Raw genomic sequence first — 23,481 nt, forward strand, 5'->3', positions numbered from 1 at the left:
CTCCATATTTGGAAGGAAAAGGCCACAATCTTCACAAAGCCCTGTACACAGAGTCTTTGGGTGCTTTCCTGCTCAGAGATTAAAATTTTTGGAAAGCCTAATGCTAATTCCCAGCTCTTTGCTGAGCTTCCCCACTTCTTCATGAACCACATGCATGTGACACAAACATGGCAAATCCAAAAAGCACTGAAAAGCTCCCACTTCACATCAGTAATCAAGAGGAGTCAAGTTTGAGGTTGGTGAAGCTTGGAAAGTCTCTAAAATAGTAATTTCTGGAAAGCTGGGAGAAAAAAATCCTGTAAACTTGCCTTTTATGTTTTTCTCAGCTTCAATTTAGATCTCTGTGGGAGAACTGTTTGAGTTTGTCTAAATCACTGTGGACAGAACTGATTTAGACTAAAATTATCCTACACAACAGCTAAATCTCAGCCTGTCTCAAAGCACCTGGTGAAACATGAAGACATGAGCATTTTGCACTTCAGCTGATACACAGGACCCTGAAGCTGCCTGGAGACAGAAGCACTTTCTACTCAAGGCACACACAAGTCACCTGTCATGTGTGGCTCCAAAACTCTGCATGTCCACAAGGCACCCAAGTGTGCTGTCCAAGAGGACCAGCTCCTCAAGGTTACCTCCTTCTGCTGGCCACAGCTAGCTGGGACCACCTCCAGGTCCCTGAAGTCCCCACAAGTGTCACCTCTAACTCTTCCAATGCCAGCAGTGGCTGTGAGGGCTGCAGACCTCCCTGTGCCTGAGAGCAAGAGCCACCTAAGCTTCCTGTGGCAGAGCAGCAGAGAGGACACAGACACACAAATCTCTACAAATCTCCTCCTTTCACTAGGCAAAAACCAAGGAGTTATACAAGTAAGGGCTTGATTGACTCTGACATTCCTGAACTTCTGTGACCAAGCATTATGGAAAGAACCCTCATGGCCAGGGAAGAATGAAGTACCAGATCTCCCTGTGACTGCAAGAATTGACCACCAGGTCCCAGGGAGTAGCTTCAGCTCTCCAAAGCCACAACTGCAACTCTTTGAAGGCATCAGATTTTTGAACAGGTGTTTTTGAAATGCTGCATCATCATCTTCTCATTCCTGCTGAATGGAAAGGTCCAACAGCACCACAGAGGCAGGTGAAGCAGCCTGTGACAAACCCCATCTGAGAGAGGCTGAACAACCCTGGCCCATGACAAGGAACTAAGGCACTTCAGATCAAACCATCCTCAAGTTCTCTCAAGTTAAAAACCTGCCAAGATTCAGAGCTTGCAAGACATTGATTGTAAACCTACCCACCCATCTAAACTTAGCCTGCTTACACAGGGCGCTCTCATCCATGCCCACTTTCACAGGTTGCAGTCTCCACAGCCACAGGAAGAACAATAAAAGGTAAAAAATTTGTTGTTTCATGTATGAAAAAATGCTCTGATTACCTTCTTTCATTTGATTCATGTCACAAAGCAGCAAAGGGGAATTTCTGGTCACACTAACAGGAAATATTTACAGAATAGATTTTTTCCTTCTTAGGAAAATTAGGGCTCACATTACAAGATTAATAAACTTCTATCAATCCCAAAAGAAAATTCAAAATTCCTTTTCTCTTACAAAATGGATTTCATATGACCAAATTTAGAAAACAGCTATGATTAAAAGCAGAATGCAATTTATTTTTCTTCACATTTTCTCCATATTCCTGGGAGTTTGAGGCTGAACTGTTATTACTGAACAGAGTGTGCTAACACTGCTTCAGTGTATCCAGCTCAGGTGCAACAGGTCATTTTTAAGATTTAATTCACTGATAGAGATTACAATTACTTAGCTCCCTGATATTTAGCCTAAAGTATCCTTGGCACTAAGCTTCATTGTATCAACCTTTATTGTTGGGTTGGTTGGTTTTTTTGATGATTTCAGGGGAAGTGACAACATCTCCCAGTTTCCTTCTTCTCATGGTTTTGGCTGCCTCCCGCATCTCACTGAAGTTCATCCAAAGCTATGCTGCCAATTCTGACGCTTTCTGCCACAAACATTACAATGACACCAACTTCTGTCCACCACTGGCACCAGAGGGCATTTCTGCTGAATTACACAGTGGCTCCCCAAAGCACAGACTATCACACATTACATAACTTTTCAGTGAATGTACTTCAGTAGCTCTCTGGCTGGTTTTTGTCCATATGGCTCCATGAGCACACTGTGAGTCAACTGCCAACTATGCCAGGCATCCTCCCCAGCACCCAGACCACCCAGAAAAAAGAACACAACACTGCAAGGGCAGGATGCAGGACTTCCACCTCCAGTGCTTCCAGATCAGTTCTCCATGCTGCTGAAATGTCACAAAGTGCAGGGGATTTGCTGAACCACAACTACAGGTAAAAAGTTATGGGAACAGTGACTGGGGAGAAACCAGTATTTAAGAACAGTCCATGATCCAAAAAAGCTTGGGAAGCACCAGTGTAATTAGGCATAATTACAATAAGGCATGTGTGCAGGCTTGTCTAGTCAACAGTTATTTCTATCAGCAGCATGAAAATCATCTGTCCACCAGATCAGAGCAGCACTGCTTCCAAGCCTGCAGAAGATCCATGTGAAGAAGTGGCTATTTGTATGAAGTGAGCATATTGTGGAGTAATTATTGGCATTGGGAAAAATCTCGTAATTAGAAACGAGTGGGCATTCTTTGTTTGTAAACAAATTGCATTTTGGTCCATCAGAGATGCTCCTTTAAGAACAAACTGCAGCAGATGCTGCCTGTGCTCCCAGTGATTGAAAGGCCCCACCTGAATAAGCTATGAAAGGGTCACAATTGCATTTAACCCAGTGCTTTACTGGACAGGAATGCTGTTGGCAGGGGCTGCAGAGCAGAGCCTGGGGGCTGCTCATCAATTACACAACCTCCTCCTGGAGGTCCCCTCACAGGCACTGGGTTCAGGAGGGGCTGCAGCTGTTGCCACCTTGCACAGGGCTGGCCACGTTCCCCACAGCACCACCAACATGAATCCTCCAACATTAAAAACTGTGCATTTGCATTATGAGACCTCCCAATAGGATCTTCCATCAAAAAACAGTGAAGGAAATAGCCTACAGGGATGACAGAAATCCTTCTACAAGTATCCAGGTAGTGGCAAATCCCATTTTCCTGCTATGTGCACACAAAAGCACGGAGACTAAACAAACACCAGAAAGTAAACCGGAATTCCCTGCTTGCACCTCACATGAAAGGTTTCCTATCTGGGGCCTATTAACAGTGGAAGGTTCAGGACAGGAGATCAGGGGCAGAGTCACAATATTATTTGTTTTAAAAATGTCTGGGTTGACAAGATGGCAGGTTTTTAAACTGATGTTTATCTTTGTGAAGGTCAACATCCTTTTTGGATCTTGTTCCATTTTTTGTTTTTTAGCCATTAGGGGCTTTTTTATGGTTTTTTTTCCTGTTTTTAAATCAAGGGTTATTTTTTAAAAAATACAGCAATAAAAGAAAAATAAAAATAAAAGGAGGAAATAGGAAAAGCCAATTAAGCATGGTATAAACTCCACTACAAACACGGTACAAACACCACCACCTACTGTCCAAAGCAGGATGCTAAACCACTGGCACAGATCTAGACAAAAATTCAGGAAAGGGACAGCAGCCTCAACTGCAACAGAAAGCAAAAGCATTTGGTGTAGAGCATCACAGCAGCCACTGGATTCATTACAGCCAAAGGTAGGGTTAACTTGCTTTTTCCAAGCTATAGTTTTAATTGAATGGCAGCCACAATACTCTGAAGTTCAGCACCAAAGCTGCTTCGTGTCACTATTTACACTGTCAGCTCATTTAAAAAGTCAAAAATAAATGAGCACATCCACTTGCTGCATCTTGCTGGATAATCAATTTGAATGGATTAAAATTAAATTACGATTCTGTCTCAAATACCTTAAAAAAGTGCAACTATTAAGCACAGCCTCACCTTTGCTTAGGGTCTTTCTTCAGCAAGCCTGACAAGAGGGATTTTGCTTCAGGTGACAATGTGCGTGGAAATCTGATCTCCTCCATCAGGATGAGTTCAAAGAGCTTTTCATGGTCCTGATTGTAGAAAGGGAGCCGTCCACACATCATTTCATACATCACAACTCCTAATCCCCACCAGTCCACTGCACGGCCGTAGTCATTATCCTCCAGAACCTGCAGATTGCAAGGAAAATGCTTTAGAAGATACTCTCACACCAGGTATGAACATAGAACTCAAGAAGCAAAATTTACCCCAGCAAGTCCATCTTTGATAACACAACCATTTCTACCAGCAGAGTATTTGCAGAAGAACCATGTGAAAAGAGCTGGCATCCATGCTCACCACCCTGAGAGAGCAGAGGGGGAAAAGGAGGCAGCAGGAGTGTCACAGCAGCTTCCTTGTCTTCCTTCTCCCATTCTCCCTCACATTACACTCATGATAAGCACAACCTTTGAAAGTCCAAAGGCCAAGAACTGTTCTCACATTACAGAGCTAGCTGTTAAACTCTCACTTATTCATCACAAACTGTTCCAAACAGGATCCAAGTTTTTAGAAAAACCCCAACCCACCAAGGAGCCAGTACATGGAGAAAAGGCCATGAACCTGTTCCTTCACAAGCAAAAAGCCAAAGATATCCATCATCTTCTTATCAACCTGCACCCCAAAGTGGTGGCTCTGCACATCCTAAAAGACCACCCACAAATACTCAATGACTAATCTATATTAAACACTAAAATCCAGAACAACACTTCTAACATTTGACCACCTCTCAGGCTGTAAAATGGCAGCCAAATTGTCTGGAAACGTTTCCCCTCCAACCCTTTGCCCTGCTCCAAAGGCTCTTCTGCCTCTGCTCAGAGGGCTGCAAACACAGGAACAGTCAGTGGGGTGGATTTCTGCCAGGTCTCACAGCAAAAGGAGCCCAGCACAGTTCATTCTTCCCTTCCCCTGGGTACTTCTACTTAGCAAAGCAGGAGCTGGTGCAGGGACTCGGGACCCCAGCAGTGCTCTCCACCTCTCCTGCTTGCTCCAGAGAAGCCCTACCACAGTGCATTTCTGATCTGCTGCAGAGGGTTGCTGAAGGGATTGGGGAGTGTTTTGTGGTCTGTGCAGTGGATGTTAGCAGGACTTCTCCAGACTTTGTGTCTCCTATGCAGTTGTCCGTAGCTGACACCAACATCTCATGTTCCAAACCCTGTCCTCAGGTTTTAGTTATCATCTTTGCTCTTTGCAGGGACCTGCACTGAGCTGCTTACTCTTGCCAAGAGCATGAACCACAACTGCACCACCATCCTGTTTTCTCACTGGACAGCGTCTGTGTGAGCTTTACATTCCTGAGATTCAGAATACTTAACATTCAAAATTAAAAAGGTAAAAGAGCCCAAGTCAGTGCAAGTTTAACAAATGCAAGATCTTTACATCTTATAAATCTTGATTTAAAGGTTTTGCACATAAAAAAGAACCATCGAAGCACTTCACATAACAACTGTTTGCACTCTGCCTCTCTTTATTCACTAATTATTCCCCTTAATTATCTGAATGAGGGAGAGGGCCTGCAGTAAAAATCAAAAGGCTGCCAGGTATTGGATTACCCCACGTCGGTCTATTTCCAGCATCCCCGGCCGGATGATTCACACCAAACGACAGCTGGCTCTGCAGCTGCCCCCTCCATGGAGCGGCCGGCACAGCTGCCGCCGGCTGGGATTCCGGGAGCCGGCACGGCAGCCTCGGCTCATGGACACTGTGTGACAATGCAGTTCTGGATTCCAGGAGCCGGCCCCGGCACGGCAGCCCTTGGCTCATGGACACTGTGTGACAATGCAGTTCTGGATTCCAGGAGCCAGGACTGGCACAGCAGCCCTCGGCCCATGGATTGTCTGACAATGCAGTTCTGGGACTCCAGGAACGGGCCCCGTCCTTCCCGAGGCACGGCAGCCCTCGGCCCATGGACACTGTGTGACAATGCAATTCTGGATTCCAGGAACCGGTCCTGTCCGTCCCGAGGCACGGCAGCCCCGGGCTCCCCTGGGCTCACAGAGTTTGTGTGACAATGCAGTTCCCGCTCTGAGTCACCCCGCTCAACCAGCGCTTCCTGTTCACACTCCCCTACGCTCGGCTTGCCTAAAATAAAACACTCACACGGCCTCCGATTTGTATTTTTGTTTTTTAAACTGCTGCAAGAGATGCAATAGGAGAGACTGAAAGAAAAAGAAAACCACAGAGGTCTTTGCTGTGCACGTAGTTAATATTACAGGTGCTTCTGAAATGCAGCAAACACTTCACGTGTTACTTTAAAAAGTGTATTAATGCTCTGTATTATAAACTAGATTGCTAACTGCAACGATTTCCTTCACCTCCATTAATTTTGAACAGAATATAAAATGCTTATTTCTTCAACGCTCTTTAGCACAATGAAAATATCATCATATTAGTGACTGCGTAGAAGAGAGCAATGGTGTGAGTATCAACACTGCACCGTAACAAAAAAAATATTGCACTCATCCATGATTTATTGCAAGACACTGGATAGCTGGGGAGCAGTAAAGTAACAAGGTCATTTCACCTAAATTAAGGGATCATAATTTCTTAACGAGCAGCTCTAGACTGTTGTGAGATGGAATTCAAAAGAGAAGGCAGAACAGCTGTACACATCACAGCCACTGATGCATCTGACACATCAAAGTTGACATGGTTCAGTCACTGTCATCCATGCATGAGATTCCAGTATGAACCTAAAAACAACGATGCAACAACTGTACAGACACACTGCTGTGCTGGACTCGAGTTACAAATGCAGACAGGAGCACTGACACCCCTGCTTTGAAGGATGTATGACCTCGAATGCACAGAAGATCATTTGCACACAATTTCCAGATTTTTGCATGCTATCAGCCAGATGACAAAAGCCTCCCCAGAATTTAACACTCCAACTCACAGATGGGACTTGCAAGTAAGAGAGAGAACTGAGTTAATCAAAAGGATTTGTCCTTCAGGGTTTTTGGATGAGCCAACTCATCATAAATATTAAAAAAGAAAAAATAATAGCAAGTAACAGAACAGAAAGAACAGCCCAACTGCCTGCACAGGGAATCCCCACGTTCCAAGTTAGGAAAAACCAAAACAATAAATATTTTTAGCATCCTCATAAAATCCTTGATGAGAAACTGAAGTTCAGCAATTGATTTTAAGAGGGAAGCTTAAATAAAAGGCATGTTTATGAATAATAAACACTCTGTCATGCTGCTAATTACTCTCTGCATCAGTAAATCTCAAATTGTGGTGCATGGACCCCAATTTAGATTCACTGAAGACTTCTGGTGATCCATGGAAAAGCTGGCAGTCACCATGAGACTGGCTCCACCTCTTTGCTGCAAGCTACTTCGACAGGTGCCCACGTTCTTCATTATTACAAAGGACTGGAGGCCCTTGAAAGCAGCTGGGAGTTAAAAAAAAACCAAAACAACAAAAACCAAACAAAACCCAAGAGCATGCTGCCACCACTATGAAAGCAGGGAGCACAAAAGCACTGATCAGCAAAGACATCAGCTCACAGCAGAAATATTCCTCCTCCACGCTGGTTTCCCATCTTTGTTACTTCTGCACAGTTCAATTCAAGGCAGGTTTGCAATGCTCAAGTCTCCCAAGTCAGAGGAAAGCTGTGCCAACAATCCATAACCTGCCAGCAGCCCAAGGCTCGCTTCTCTGTGTGCTCTGAGCAGGATGGAAATGCAAATGCCACGGGAAGCAAAGCCCCACTTACTGCAGGGAAGCAGCCCTTGTACAAGGCACCCCACTTGGCTTGGGCTTCATGCCCTAGGAGTCCAGGAGTTTGCTCCCACACAGCTCAGAACATGCCCAGAGCAACGAGCATACACGCATCCCCTACAACCTGACCCCACTTCTCATCCACCCCAACTCACCCCCAGCTCTAACACAACCTCTGTGCACAATTCAGAGTGCTTCCAGGAACAAACCTGCAAACATGCATTTGAATTTTGCACTTGGAAAGGAAAAAGTAAAATCTCCACAAAAAAAATTACCCAAAACTGTTTAGAAACTGAGATCCCCTGCCTGGATTTATTTCCTCTGAAACTGGAGTGCTCAAATCAACACTGAGAAATATCCTGTGCTTTTATAGTCATAAAACAGTCAGCACTTTTAATGCATGCCATGCTAAATAATGCAGAAACAGTTTGGTCTGTCCTGTTTCTGAAAGCATGTCACCTTTGACTGCCCTCAAACAGTAAAAGAATTGGACAATACTTCTACTTCTCAAGTGAAGTCCTACTGATAACCTTTCAAATAGGAAAACACATAGCAAGCTGCAAAAAAGATAATCTCATGAAATATCTGAAGTGATTAAAAGGGCTTTTTTAAAAATTATGTATTTGATACAAGAAACAAGCACTGTTCCAGTAAAACGTACATACTCTGTCAAGTGGAAGAAACTACCCTGCCAAAAAATTATCATGTATCATTATGCTAAAGATGTGTTCCAGATCATGATGAATAAAGGAGTCTCAGGATGTGTAATTATATAACAGCAGTTAGTGCATGAGCACATCATGGCACAGGAATTATTCTGTACTCCTACTGCTACCATGGAAGGCATGAAAGAAGGCAATTTAACACAACAGCCAACACAAACATACCTCTGGTGCAAGATACTCTGGAGTGCCACAGAAAGTCTTCATTGTTGCTCCATCCTTGATGCCTTCTTTACATAGTCCAAAGTCTGTTATTTTTATGTGTCCATCTTTATCCAGCATAAGATTTTCCAACTGGGAAGAAAAGCCAAATTAAAAGACATGATTACCTGTAACATACACTAATCCTGAGCAGGATAATCAAAGACATGAATTTTGCAGATCAGTTTTGAACCTCATCCTCACTGGGATCATAGCCAGAGCATGTAAAATGTAAATATACATTAGTAACATTTTGCTCAGTTCTTTAGGGAACGTAAAGTAACTAATTTGTAGTCTTGGGGTAACCAACCATATATACAGAAAGAATGCAGAACATGAACATTGTATTTATGCTTCTACAGTATCATTATCAATAAAACACCAGTTCTTTAGAAAGTATATTAAGTATTCCCCCTCACACAACTTCATGTCTGCTTTTACTCTGATTTTGTTAAATAATCTGTACCAGTAAGTAATAGCATAAAATAAATAAAACAGAAATCATATGCAAGGTTAAGGAACCACTTCCAAAGAGATCCTTTAAATGAGAATCACTATACACATTTACTCAGCACATGGCATTCATCCCACCTGAGCCTCTAATTTTTGAGAAAGTCACCCAGGTATTAGAACAGTTTCCTCAATGTATCAATAAAGTGCATTACAGGGGAATCACAGTGATATGCAGACAGAGATCCCAAAATTACTCTGACATAGTCTGAGAACATTACAGAGCACGCTTCCTTTATACTGCCCCTAAATGAACTATCAGGATCCCTTCATCCTGTCCTAAAAACTCTTCTCAGGAAGAAAAAAAATGCTATTGTTGCATTTTCCTCAAGAATTTCTCAAGACTGTTTGCCCTGAGATACCTTGTTTGGTTGGGGTTTCTTTTCCCCTTCTGTGCTCCCCAAACAAATGAGTAACTTGAAGCACAGGCAGTTTTCTAACTGCAAGCAGCTACTATGAAGATGATGTGAGCACATTGCAAGGAAGCACAACATCCATGCAGTGTGAACTTCTATCTCTCTGCTAAGACCAGGATTATGTTCCACTGTGCAGAAGCACAAGCAAGGTTTCTCTCAGAACATAAGCAGGCAAGTGAAAATGAAACCCCTGTAGCCCAGTAACCCTTCATGTTCTCTGAAATGCTGCCAGAGTCACAATAAATGCCTTATGCAGCTTCTTGGACTATCAAAGGGTTTAGACATCCTGTAAAGTCCAGCCCAACAGCTGCAACAACAGTTTGGATAAAGTTCAGTCAGGAAAGGATTTCTTAATAGTTCAGGATCATTTGCTTTTTTTAACAACAAACAAAAAGCCAAACCCCAAAAGCCTGAAAATGATTTTTCTACGTACCTTCAAATCTCTATAAACCACATTCTTCTCTGAATGCAGGTAATCCAGCGCTGAAACAATCTCAGCCCCATAAAACCGAGCACGGTCTTCAGAGAAGACACGCTCTCTTGACAGATGGAAAAACAACTACAAGAACAGTAATTTGTTAACTTTAAATGTGCCTGAATTATGCCTTGCAGTTCACAAGCCATCCTGCTTGGAAGATGCTATTAACTAAGAGAAAACCCCTTCCCACCCTCACCCAACTGAGTTCCCCAATGTGTTAAAAAGCATCATAAATTAAATTATTAGATAATTATGTCTCATATTCACAAACACACACTGATAACCAGTACATGTACTACAGTCTTACAGGGTCAGAAAATTATAAAACTATTTTTGACTGAACTACTATTACATGTTAAAACTAAAGCCTAATGCATGATTTAAGAGAAATGTTAATATTCCAACTTTTCTTTCCTGACTGTAATAGCAGTCAGCAGTTGCTAGTTCTCCCTCCAAGTATACTCACAATATTAAGTGTTAAAACTTGTCTGACAGCTAGAGCAACTAGAAAGCAACCTTGCCTTCTTGGACTTCTGAATGTCAGATTACAATATACTGCTGTCATGCAAAATATGAACCTATGCCCAAAACCTCTATGTTCTAAAAATGGAGTTGAAAAAATTAAGAGTCTTACTTCTTCATATTAGTTAAACCTGTGAACAGCTCTGTTTAATTGGAACAACTTGGATTAATTAGAATTGCAAAAATGGGCCTTAGCTAAATAATGTCAAGCAAAATTAGCAGTAGAACAGGAAAATCCTAAAGTATTAAACATTATTGTATTTCCCTTACCTCCCCTCCGTTAGCATACTCCATAACAAAACACAAGCGATCGTGTGTCTGAAAGGAATACTTTAAAGCCTGAAACAGATTTAAACCAAAACTTAGAAGACAGATCATAGTGACAATTAGAAAAGCATTTTTAATACATTCTCAGAAGCAGACATGAAATTTTCTATTTTAGTGAATGTTTTGTCCTTAAATCTTATATAATACTTTTATTTTCCCGTTGCCGCTGAGGAAACTGCCAACTTATTTCACTAAAAAAATTTAATAAAACATTAAACAAATTCCTTGCAGAAGTTATCATCACCCAAAATGCTGCAAAACACAGTTCTGGCCCATTAACAGGGACTCAGAATGCATCAACAGTGACTGAAGTTTCCTCCTCTGGCCACAGGTTCAACTGACAGAAAAGAGGCCACAACCAAACCCTGGAGCACAAGGTTTCACCACACTGGCTACAAGACCTCTTATATGAAGCACACATATTTTCACACTCCAGCCCCCTGGCCCCTGCCCTGCTGCTGCTGACAGCCTGCCAGGGGATTGGGCAACACTGGCAATACCAATTTGTGAGCAATGCACAGAAACAGACCACAGGGAGGCTGTGATGGAGAGTCACAAGGTGCCTGTGTATAGTCCTGTCACATTGATTCCCGTGGCAAGAGTAACATCAACTTGTTTGCCATAGTATTAAGGTTTTTCATCACAGAATGTGCTGAGCTGGAAGGGGCCCAAAAGGATCATCAAGCCCAACTCTTGGCCCTGCACAGGACCACACGAAGAATCCCACAAGGGACCTCAGAGTGTTGTTCAAATTTTTCTTGGACTCTGTCAAGCTGGTGCTGTGACCACTTCCCTGGGGAGCCTATTCCAGGGTCCAACTACTCTCTAGGTAAGAACCTTTTCCTAGCACCCAAGCTGGACCCAGTGTTGTAGCTAACATCTCAAGACAGCCCTTGTTCTGTATACTTGGGTTTATAAAAGCATTAAAAAGAAAATACTAAATATGATATTGTTGTCCTCATTACAAAGGGTGGCAGTTTTACACCAGTCATATTTTTTCTGGAAAAATGAATAACCAGGTTTTAGACATGTCAACACTATTGAGTTTACTCAAGACAAGCAATATTTACTTCCAGAGGTCATGCTTAAAAGGTCTGAGTTCCAGCTAAACCCTTGTACTTGGCCAAATGAAACAACCAGGATCCTACACAGTCTCTTAGAGGCTTTAAGCAGTTGTAAAAAATTCAGGACAACTTGTAGTAAATATTACAAACAAAATCTTGAGATGGAACTTAGATATCTGAACTCAGCCCAGAGAGACTGCTGGCAATGGAGGTCTAAAATGAGAGTATGGACTGACTTTACAATTTCAAAAAGAAAGCAGCAGATAAAGCACAGTCCTGCTCTTCTCATTCCCATTCCCCATGCTCCTACCACTATCCTTTGGATGGCATTACCAGTGCTCTGATGCCACTGGTGAGCTGTATCTGGGAGCTTAAAAAAAACAACAAAGACAAAATCAAAGTTTTTTCTGCCCAGTATATCTTCCTGAATTTGTTTGTCACAAAAGCAGAGTCACTCTGACCTCTGCCACAACGGGGAGACCAAACATTTGAAGGGCAAGGAAAGCAGATACTCCTCTTGAGAGAGCAATTAAATGGGTGAGCCCTAATGTCAAACCACAGCCTGAAACACTGTCTTCAAGAGGTGCTGAGGACCTGCCCTGCAAGAATCAGAAAACTTGGAAAAGTATTTTCATTTATGCACCCGTAAAATGGAAGGCTACAAAAGTACTCAGCCACTCTGTAAACACAGACCTCAGATGCATTAAGAGACAAAATATAAGGAAAGCCTTGGTGGTGGGGATATCAAGTTACACTGTGCAGAGGCAGAAATGCTTACTGTTAGGAAGGGGTGCCGAGAGTTCTGTAAAACCCGGTTTTCTGTCAGCGTGTGCGCTACTTCATCCTGAAACGCAAGCAGAAGGAAATCAGCAAAGTGATTCCCCAGATCAGGGGTCCATTTCAAACACTAACAGAGCAATTATTTACAACTACTGAGAATCCTTCCCATGACTTTGACACAGGCTGTATCAAGGGTAAACCACATCCCAAAGTTTCCCATCTACTCACCTTTGCTACAATAACTTCCTTCTTCAAAATTTTCATAGCGTAATACCGTCCAGTTGCTTTTTCTTTAACTAAAATGACCTTTCCAAAAGTGCCTTTTCCCAGTAGCTTAAGGTATTCAAACTCATTCATGGTCTGTTAACGATACAGATAAAGAAGAAATGAATTACATGATCTAACAAGAAGTATATTATTCTCAGACCAGAATTTCTCATTCACGTGAGAATGCATCACATATGTCGCACATGTGGGTTTTTTAATCCTTTTGTTTAGTAGAATTCAGGAGCAGAAATGATTCTTCCACAAAAATGAGTGCCAGTGCACTCCCTAAGATAATCAATCAAACTATCTACAGAAAACCATAAGCTTTCAATTAACTAAACGCTCTGTTGCATGACTCAACACTGAACTGTACAAGTAACACTGAACATATTAATCCACAGCCATCCTGACCTCCTAGCCAGTGCAGACATTCATTAAAAGGCACATGCTGCTCTGATTCCAGGGTTTAAACCCACACCTTTTCTCTGATGTTCTCCACCTCTCTAGGAGATCAGTTTTCTTGTGCTTCATTGAGCTGTACCAAAAACCAGAGACAAAATTACACCCTGTAAGGTCTCTATCTACTTGCTCAATGGGACTTTTGAAAGGGCTTTCCAGTGGTTCATGCACTCTGAGTTGAATATATGGGGGAAATCCCAACCAGACATTCTCACGAGGTCAAAAACAACACAAAACACTTACTGGCAAACTTTAGAAAATCAGGCAACTTTGGCTAAAGGTTTACTACAATATCCAATCAACATAAAACACTTCTCACAGCATTAACTTGGGCCATTCACCTTAGCAAATGATAAATTTATTGAATGGTAAGTTACTCAAAATATTCCAACAAGAGGGAATGAGGAGAAAAAGACATTCCAGGGCCACCAACAGTTCAACATTCCCTGCTTCTGTGCAATCATGCCTCACAAATTGCTTACCGTTACTACATACACTTCCCTCAATACAGTAATTTTATACTCTGCACTGAGAAGACAGGAAGAGGTACACAAACTTGCTTCCATCATCATATGAAATCCTATGTGTGAGCCCCCAAAACTAAACAGGAGGCAGGAATCTTTCCACTCACTCTGGCAACCAGAGGGAAAATATGAACATCTCAAAATATTGCAGCAACAAACTTATACAAACATATATGAACATGAATATCTTAAAACCCTTCAAGATAAAAACATGTAAACGCTTGATGCAGCAAAGAACAGCAACTCCTCTGTCCTATCATCACTTCATCCTCTCATGGAACACTTCTAGAAGGAGAAAACTTGGTCCCACTCCAACCTACTTCAAAAAGAGGAAGCATCTACTTGGCAATCTTTTGTGTTCTCTGCTATAGAAAGTTTAATTGAATAATTAACAGACTGTGAAAATAACCTTAGAACATATAAAAAATGCAACCATCACTAATGAAATTTAAGTTATCTAGTACCTTAACAACACTGATGAGCATTCTCACCCATAATTCTAACTTGAATTAGAGTAGCCAGCCATACTTTTGAGGCCTTTTCACTTTAGACAAAACAGTTTTCATTGGATCTACATATTCTGTTACATCCAATTTTGCACATTAGGACTCCAGTCCAAAAGCCAACCAATAACATATATTTGTTCTATGTGTGTGATGTTAGAGTGGTCCTTAGGGAAAAGGACACCATTCTCTCTTCTTTCTTGCTCACTACCTTGAAACCATACTTGCTACTACAATTGTTAGGAACTATGTCCTGCTAGGACGGTCAACTAAACCAGGAGCAAACAATGTGCTGGCATACTGGGGACACTGTTCTGAAAATAAAGATGATAAACCATTTAATGTATTTCATTTTAGATTTCAGATTTCACTGCAGCTTTCTCTCCAATGGATTTGCTGTTTACTATATTGTCCAATGCTCCTCTTTGTCCAGAGCTGACTTTAATCACATAATTTAGATGTCTCCAGCTGTAGATCTCACAGCTGTGTGTATAGTTAGAGTCCTTTCCACTTCTGCTTAAGAAGCTGTTCATTCCACTTCCAGATATACACCCAGGCTTCTGTCTGGTCAGGATGTACTTGAACATGCAGAGTTATTACCAAGACCAGAACGACAAATTTGTACAATGACAAAAGTATTTTTCCCCCAGAGGTTACGGATTCTGCAGTCCCCACCCCTGGCGGTGGGAAGGCTCAATACCCCCTTGCTGCCAGGAGGAGGCAGGGTAGGAGGAGCCTGCAAAGCTTCATTGCAAATACAGAGAAACTTTGAATTCAACACCCTCTCCCACTTTTTGGAGCTGGCACAGAGTTTTTTGTCTTGGGCTTGATCCTTAAATTTTGCAATAAATAACAATAACACTGGAGAAGGCCAACAGGGCACTGGCTGTTTCCCATGCACTGGTTGGAAGCCCACTGCCTGCCATACTCTTCCAGCAATTTACCACACGTTGGAGTGGGGAGAGGGATGACTTCCTCCCCCTCCAACAAATTAATATACACTCCAACAGGTTTAAACTTTTTGCACAACAGGTGACTCCCTCCTCAGAAACCTTTGTTTCACTCTCCATCAGTGAAATTTTCAAAACATTCTCAGTTTTATTTTCTTTAGGAGGACTGCTAATTTTCCCTTGCAAATTAACCAACTCTGTTGCAGAGTGTCATATCATCACCATCACCTCTGCCTTTGGACAGCAGGGCTTGGGGTGAGGGGCAGTGGGGGCCGGCTTTGCTGAATCAAACCCCTCCTCCACGGAGTGGAAAGAGGTGACATCAGTGACATCAGGCTCAGGGAGTCCCACCACCTCATTTTTTACCGATGGGCAGAGCTTATGGTTTGGGGAGGGGTTTGGCTTTGCGGCATCAAACTCCTCCGAAGAGCAGAGAGAACTGAAAACACCTTCAGGGAGGCACAACTCCTCCCCTAGGCTGGATTCCCTGGCTCATCCTCCACAGCTTCCTCAATGGTGTTAATTTGCAACTCTAAAGCTCTTTGGTTCCCGCACAAAGTTGTTTAACAGGTTTCTCAGGTTTCGGGCTAGTTGCTTTTGGGCTGTTAATTCTCACTCCACCCTGAGGCGAGCTATTGTTTCAGCCTCCGAGGCAATTTGCAACTTCATCAGCTCTTTCCCTGGCCCTTCCAACACGTGCTGCTTTATCTTTCTGGGCAGCCATTTAGCACTCCGAAGTGGAACCCTACCAGGCAGTTTTTTCCCTTCTTTTGACAAAGCTTCAATATATACCTGAGTTTTCTGCCAGATTTTCTCAGACAACATGTCTGCGTCTGATCAAGCTTCCATACCTGGGATTCCATGACCTTTTTGCCAGAAAACACAGGTTTTGACTGAAAACTACCTTCTCCTTATTCTGAGCTAGACGTGTGGAAGAAATACCAACCAGATATTCTCACGAGGTCAAAACAACACAAAACACTTACTGGCAAACTTTAGAAAATCAGGCAATTTTGGATAAAGGTTTACTACAACATCCAATCAACATAAAACACTTCTCACAGCATTAGCTTGGGCCATTCACCTTAGCAAACTTGAAATCTATTCGATGGTAAATTACTCAAAATATTCCAACAAGAGGGAATGAGGAGAAAAAGAAAGGAAAAATCTAGAAAAGCGCACATACAGCTACCAACTCCTGGGTTCCAGCTGTGTTCAGACAGAAACTCCAAGAACAGGCAGGGTCTAGACAAGGTGATGGCCTTGTGTTGGACCCTAAATATCCCTTGGCCTTCACTGGCCCTTCCCCCAGGTGGGACTTGTGGTCATTTGGCCTCTCAGGAGCTGGGTTAGGGGAGAATGGAGCACTGCCTATGGTGTGTCAGTGACTAGCAGCTCTGGCAGACTGGGATACAGGCTCTAGGAGGGTGTGGGGCACTTCACTGTCTCACCAGAGCAAGGCCTGACTGTCCCCTTACCCCACACACATGCACCCCAAAATATCTTGAGACATCTTTCCAGTCTCTGACACTGCCTCCCAGATCAGGCATTTACTCTGATTTGTTTCACCATGAGGAAAAACATTGGAGGAATCAGAGGCTGAGCAGAGACTCTACCGTTGGATCAGTGGCCATTGCCAACATGGCAACAATAGGACTGACACAACCAGAGGCTGCTGCAGCCTCAGTTTGGGAAGAAATTTAAAATGCCCCCAACAGCAAACTTCCATATTCTTCCCTAGAGCTGGGTGAGGAGATGTTCTGCCAAATTGCTCAACACAGTTAATGTCAGGACCCCAAATAATAATTTTGGTCATCCTCACTAATATGTCCAGGAAGAGAGTCACTGTTTCAGAAGACTGTGTCCATCTAATGAATTACGTGGTTCTTACATTACTATTAAGAACTGCTCAGCAAGAGCAGGATCTGCTCAGCCAAAGACCCAGAAGCCTGCTGGCAAGCTCTGACAAAGGCAGCATTAAAGTAGCCAACCACATCACTCTGAAAGCACTGACATGACACAAGGGTAACACACAAGCTTAGTGAAGACACTGGTGGATATCTTTTTATAGAAAAACTTCACTGGTTTTCCCAAAACTGAAACAAACTTATGAAAGAGGGTGAGGATGACAACGGTGAGATGAAGACAGGAGGAAGTGCCCACCTAAAATCCACAGACAATGGATTTGCATGGGGAAAGGTTCTCATCAATTCCCTCTTGCAGGAACAGGTGGGAAAACTTTTGAAAACAGAAATACAAAGAGAACACAATGGGGTAGAAAGAAATAAAGGGAAGTTGAAGACAGACACCTAAAAAGGCTCAACAGGGCAAAGACCTCCTGTGGCACACACTCATGTCATGGAAGGCCATTCCTTAGCTGACCCTCTGCACTCAGACTAGGTAGTGCCTAATGCAAAACCCCAAGTTGTAGGAGTACTATGGACAGACACTGCAGTGGCTGGCTGGAGTTAGCCCAAACCTTTAGTTCAGAGCAATTAAGTCCATGGACCCACCCTAAATCCTGCAAATCCATCATAATACTTCTGCGCCAGCCTGCAAGGAGTTCAGAGAGTCACAAGGTCCAGCAGGAGCTTTGGTTTCAGGCTCTGTACCACAGGAAAATGGGCAAACCAAAGCCAGACCTGAGCTGGCCTTGAAAGCCATCCAGTAAGGACATGTGAACTCAGAACTCTGGCAGACCAGGCAGGCTCTGCTCAGCTGAGACAATTGTTTCCTCCAGAAGCTGCATCTGCAGCCAGTCATGTAATTGTCAGGGGTGCAGACACAGCTTGATGGCTACTTCTTGTCTATTTTTGAGAAGACCTAAAAGAGTCATTCCTGTTATACCCACTTACCACTTTGTGTTTTGGCTTTGTCATAGAAACTTCCATTTCTTCGGCACCTGAATTATCACTGGGAGAGCCAGATCTGAAATCCATCATCTCTTCCTCTTGTTTCTTGAGGCTGTCTGCTACTGTTTGGATGGCTTTTGTCCATTCTTCCCTGGCAAAATATAGGCAAAGGCATTAATTACTTGTGGTTTTAGATGATCATCTGCCATGGCAAGGATCACCAAGGAATACAGAGCCACTAATACTCTCTCATGAATCAATGGAAGATACGATGAATTATGTGCATTTTCAAGCACTGTGAAAATGCATTTTTAAAATCTTTATTAATCATACTAGAAACAAGAGACAACTGAAGTCCTCCCAGTCTGGACATAATACAAGACTTTTTGGATAACAGAATTTCTAATGGGCAGTCAGTCAACAGCTCAGGATATGACCTGGTCATACAGAGGTTTACATAACCAAAACAGACTTGCCAAAACCAAAAAGCAAAAGGCTTACATAAAGCAATTAAAGACAGTTTCTACATTTCTGTGGTGCACTGAAACACACATCCAACTCATGGGGACACTATAGCACCTCTTCAAACATGTATCCCGAATTTTAGTGGCTGTAGTAGCAAGAGATGTTCTTGGAAAAGGTCTTGAAGCTCAGGACACTTAGGTTATTCTTCTGTTGTAAAGATGATGACATTAGTACAGCAATTGCTGTGTAAACTTTAGCAGAATGTCAGCAAAAGCAGTGACATTTCATCTTAGGCACAGGTCTTGGTTATGATAAAGTTTCCACAGCTGTTTCAGCAACCAGTGCTCTAACAGTGACCCCTTCATCTCCCATGGAGACAACTTCCACTCCAGTGTCCTTGGGGAGATTTCACACCTTTGAAGCTACTGAAGTGAAAGTTCTTGGCCGTCACTCGATTTCACTGCAAATTTATTGAACATAAAGAATACAACTCATAAGGGCTTCCAGGGTCTCAGGACAGGCTTTAAAGACACACACAGGGGCTGAAGACACATCCATGGACTATCTGCACTTGCATGTTTACTGTCTTTTGTATACACAGGGAACAGGATGTGGTGATTTAGTCGGTGTTTCTAGGGACTGGTTAAATTCTACTCCTAAGGACATCCCAGGTAAAATATTTTGCTACTACAGCAGGATCAGCATCAGCCAATGCTGAACAACTCTGTGCACAATCTGCAGTGCAGCTGTGCCATCCTTATCAATGTCCAATTTATCACTGGTCCTATGAAGCTGTTTTTTGGGTTTTTTTTAAATCATATCTGAACATGTGAGTTTCCACTTATAATGGATGCAAGAGGCAGATCATTCCCCAGAGGAAGCAAAGTCCATGGGAAAAAGTATCCAACATAAGATTTTAATAAAAATTGCACCACACAAGGTCTTCCCTGCCTTGTGCATTTTTATTTTCGATTTTGCCTGAATTGTGCACAATTTACCCAGCCCTGTATGGGGCAGCAAGGTGATGTCAAATACTCAGAACATTCTCCCTATATTCCCAGCACAGACTGCTCTATTCACCATTACTAACACTAAACAATTCCCTTATTTACTAATCTTATTTTTACATTCAAAATTATTACAAAAAGAACTTCTTCTTCCACGCTTTTCTCTCTCCATTTCTTTCAAAAAAGCAAACATTGGTTCTAAAGGTATATAGAAAGCTAAAGGCATATTGACCTTCATATCTCTTTTGTTACTGACTTGTTTGAGATCTCAGCCCTCCTGAAGTGAGTATCTTTGATTTCTGGGAGAACAGAATTTCACCCTCAGCTTTTATGTCTCAAGAGTACACAACAGAGGTGACTAACACTCTGAGCCCTGAAGTGTCACAAAGCTGACTTAATTGGCTAGGAGGGAACAAAACAAGACTGAAATACAATCTTCCCCCAAGTGGAAACTGCTATTCACTTCCTTTAGGGTCAGTGACCACGAAGTTCCTAAAAGAAACAAGGACAAGTTTCTTTTTCTTTGCTTTTAATTTGACTAAACCTTCTTCTGATCATTGTAACAGAATCAAAAACAATAGTAAGGAGCATGCGAAGTGCATGCAAAGGCTATGAAAGAAATAAGTAATTCTTGGTAGAATTTACTGGTCTTCAAAATAAAAATGTGCTAGGATCATATCTAGGGAGGACCAGGCTTTTAAGATACTCATTCCTTTAGGGCAATGATACTGGAATAATTTCAGTTCCGTTTCTGGAGAGCAAGTAAATATTTAAATACTCAGTTGCTGTATTATAGCTGTGCTGGAAAACTGTTCTCTCTGGAGGTAAGAGATCAATTCTCCAGTGATGAGAGCACAGGATGTAGCTCTTAGCTTTGTTTCCTAAAAGATGAAACAGAAATCTGCACCTGCAGCAGATAACTATCACCTTTATTATCTAATTTGCATAAAACATTAGCAATCAGCAATGATACAACTAACTTTTCCTTTAGAAATAGGGTGTCTAAATAGATGTTAAAAGGTCACTATTTTGATACAACTCAACTCTGCTTGAATCTCTGTTTCATTTGTGCTCATCCTTCCAGAAACCCCCAGGTCAGAAACCCTTCATTTTACATACCACAACATTTCCAGTGAGAAATGAACCTTACATTCCAGAAATAACTACCTGTGTGCTGGTACACACCTGCACCTGTCCGTTTTGGATACCCAACCTAGCAACAATTCACTTACAAACACTGCTCAAAATCCACTCTCTGAAACCCTCCCTTCAGGGTTGCTTTTATACTGGAAAATGCATTAAAACTGGAGGCACTCAAAGATTCTTTGTCACTTTTCAGTCCAGACGTACATCATCTGATAAATAAGAGCTTCAGCAGAGGACTCACTGTTAATGCTGAACACTTGCATCTGCTTTTGCAAGGAGTTTATGCATTAAATATGAATGAAACATACCGCTCCTCTGGAGTCTCCACATGAAATGTTCTTTCAATTACTGTGGTCCACTGGAGGCATCTAATGATAAATGTGTTTGGTTTAGGTCGCTCTGTCTTCATCAGCTGGCACTCTACCACAATCAAGGAAGAAAGAGTCATGGTACATAAGCAGGTTTAAATAATCATTTGTCTTTATTCTTATCTAGCAAACTGTTGCAATTAATCAGCCATAGAAATCTCTGTAAGTACTTCTTTAAGAGACTTGAGACAATTTACTGTGTTGATGAAACCAATAAATAGCTTGGGAGATAGCCATCTAAGCAGCTCTGAAATCAAATTCTGCTTTGAAAGGCTCCACACTGGGTCTGCCCATAGAGGTAAGCAGAAATGTGATGTGATAACACAGAAGCCATTCAGACTCAGGTCCCATACTCTAAAGGTCATGCAGAGCACAGCACACGGCCAAACCCATTTGATAATGTAGCAATTACATACACTGAAACTAAAATCAAGCCCCCACATCCCCTCCTATTGACTCTCCCACATAAAACCCTGTCCATGGGTTCCAGGGAGCTGCAGGAAGAACATCTGATCATTTTGCAGCAACCTGATGAAGATCAGACTCAGCATTTCCAGTCCTCAAACACTAGAGGGAACATCAAACTGCAAAGGCACCCCGAGAAGACCCCACTCCAAAAGCCTTTGGGAGAGCTGCAGCAGTCGGGTGTGAGCAGCTTCCATCCCTGCCAGGCTCTAAGCACAGCCTAAAAAGGTTACAGAAGTACAGCTACATGCTAAGCCACCACTTCCTTCATCAAAATGTTCTGTTGAGAGCTGAGTGTAATTTTTTAAAATTTTTTTAAAAATTTTTAAATTTAAAAATTTCAATTTATTTTTTTTTTAATTTTTATATTTTACTTTAAGCTTTTTAGGATGTTACAAGTGTTTATCCTTCAAATTTGGGCCAGAAAATGCTCCTGGATAAAGGGTATGCTTTAGCTCTACTAACAGAGATCTGAAAAACAGAAGAAAATCAATGAAATAACAACAGGAGCCAAAGCACCACATTTTTCGGATAAATGTTAATAGAAAAGCTAATTAATTAAACAGATCCTGCTAGAGGAAAGTCAAATTAAGAAACCAAGTCAGCAGGGGAAAAAAAAATATAATTGTAGGAGTTTTTTTCTTCCATTAAACTCTTTTCCTTGCAGTTAATGAAACCACAAGCTTGCTGTTATATGGTCTTCAGTTTCTAAATAGACTCCTAAATAAATAAAAAGGCACTATGAAGACAAGAAGAAATTTCTGTTTGCTGCTAGAGCTATGAACTTCCTCCACCATCAGCAATGTGCAAGTGGAGGACAGAATCCACCAGAATAACAGTACACATTACTAAGGTTACACTGGTACCATTAGGTTAATTTCATTATTGTGTAAATTTAGAATGCTCAGTTTTAAGTTCAAGCTCTTAATTAGCACCAAGATAAAATATTTACTGCCAGTGTTTTTGAGCACTGTATTTTTGGCAATATATTTCATGCCTCATTTGCTGCTGGAATTATAAGCTTTTCAATTAGTAACTCTGCACTTTTCATTACAAGAAAATATAATTTTTCTTTAATAGCACACTAAGGTTATACTGCGTCCTCCTAAAGCACTCCAATTAGATAAGAGAAAGTTTATTAATGAGTCATGCAAAGGCCTTAGTGCAATAAATGGCACTCCTTCATTCAGATTAAACAACTTCCACGCAGCGATGTGGCCACGCTGGGTCAGCCTGGCAGCCACCTCTGTGAGAGCCAAACACAACTGCCCGGGTGAGCCTGGGGCTGATGAATCCCACCCCAAAGATCCCACTCCTGCTTCCAGACCTCCCACCTCCTTAGCTGCCCTTCTTTTTTTGTTGTTTGTTTTTATCTGCTTAATGTGATTAGAGGGAGGCTGGGGCTGTCCTCCAGGAGCCTGCACAATGCAGCCCTAAGACACCGAATGTGGCTGCAGACTCAAGAACAACATCAGGCTATTTCCTAACCCAGAGCTGTTCTCCCATACTTATCCCAAAGTACAGCATCATAAAGAAATAAACACAGAGGTTTTGCTTAGATTTTAAAAACACTTTAGATTCACATTCTGAAGTAGCTGTATAGATATTTAAACTAGCCAAGAACTCTAGATTTAACCATTTAATTTCAGCATGACAAGCCACACAAGGTTTTTCCTGTTGTAGACAGGGAGCAATTACATGTCAC

At 42.0% G+C, this 23,481-nt stretch overlaps 1 protein-coding gene across 1 annotated transcript in view; it reads right to left on the reverse strand.

Annotated features, from left to right (window-relative positions):
* The window catches only part of AKT1 (AKT serine/threonine kinase 1), a 77,439-nt gene that overhangs the window by 10,613 nt on the left and 43,345 nt on the right, over window positions 1-23,481 (reverse strand). Inside the window, exons 4-11 of the mRNA XM_054286714.1 lie at window positions 21,252-21,363; window positions 18,329-18,476; window positions 12,999-13,130; window positions 12,769-12,834; window positions 10,870-10,938; window positions 10,033-10,158; window positions 8,638-8,766; window positions 3,944-4,158 (exon numbers count right to left, since the gene is read on the reverse strand). Of these exons, the coding sequence (XP_054142689.1) occupies window positions 3,944-4,158; window positions 8,638-8,766; window positions 10,033-10,158; window positions 10,870-10,938; window positions 12,769-12,834; window positions 12,999-13,130; window positions 18,329-18,476; window positions 21,252-21,363 (997 nt within the window). The remainder of the gene's footprint in view (window positions 1-3,943; window positions 4,159-8,637; window positions 8,767-10,032; window positions 10,159-10,869; window positions 10,939-12,768; window positions 12,835-12,998; window positions 13,131-18,328; window positions 18,477-21,251; window positions 21,364-23,481) is intronic.

The sequence above is a fragment of the Melozone crissalis genome, unplaced genomic scaffold (assembly GCF_028551555.1).
Source record: "Melozone crissalis strain CALT ecotype California unplaced genomic scaffold, PUWL_Pcris_2 ptg000056l_1, whole genome shotgun sequence".
Classification (NCBI taxonomy): Eukaryota; Metazoa; Chordata; class Aves; order Passeriformes; family Passerellidae; genus Melozone; species Melozone crissalis.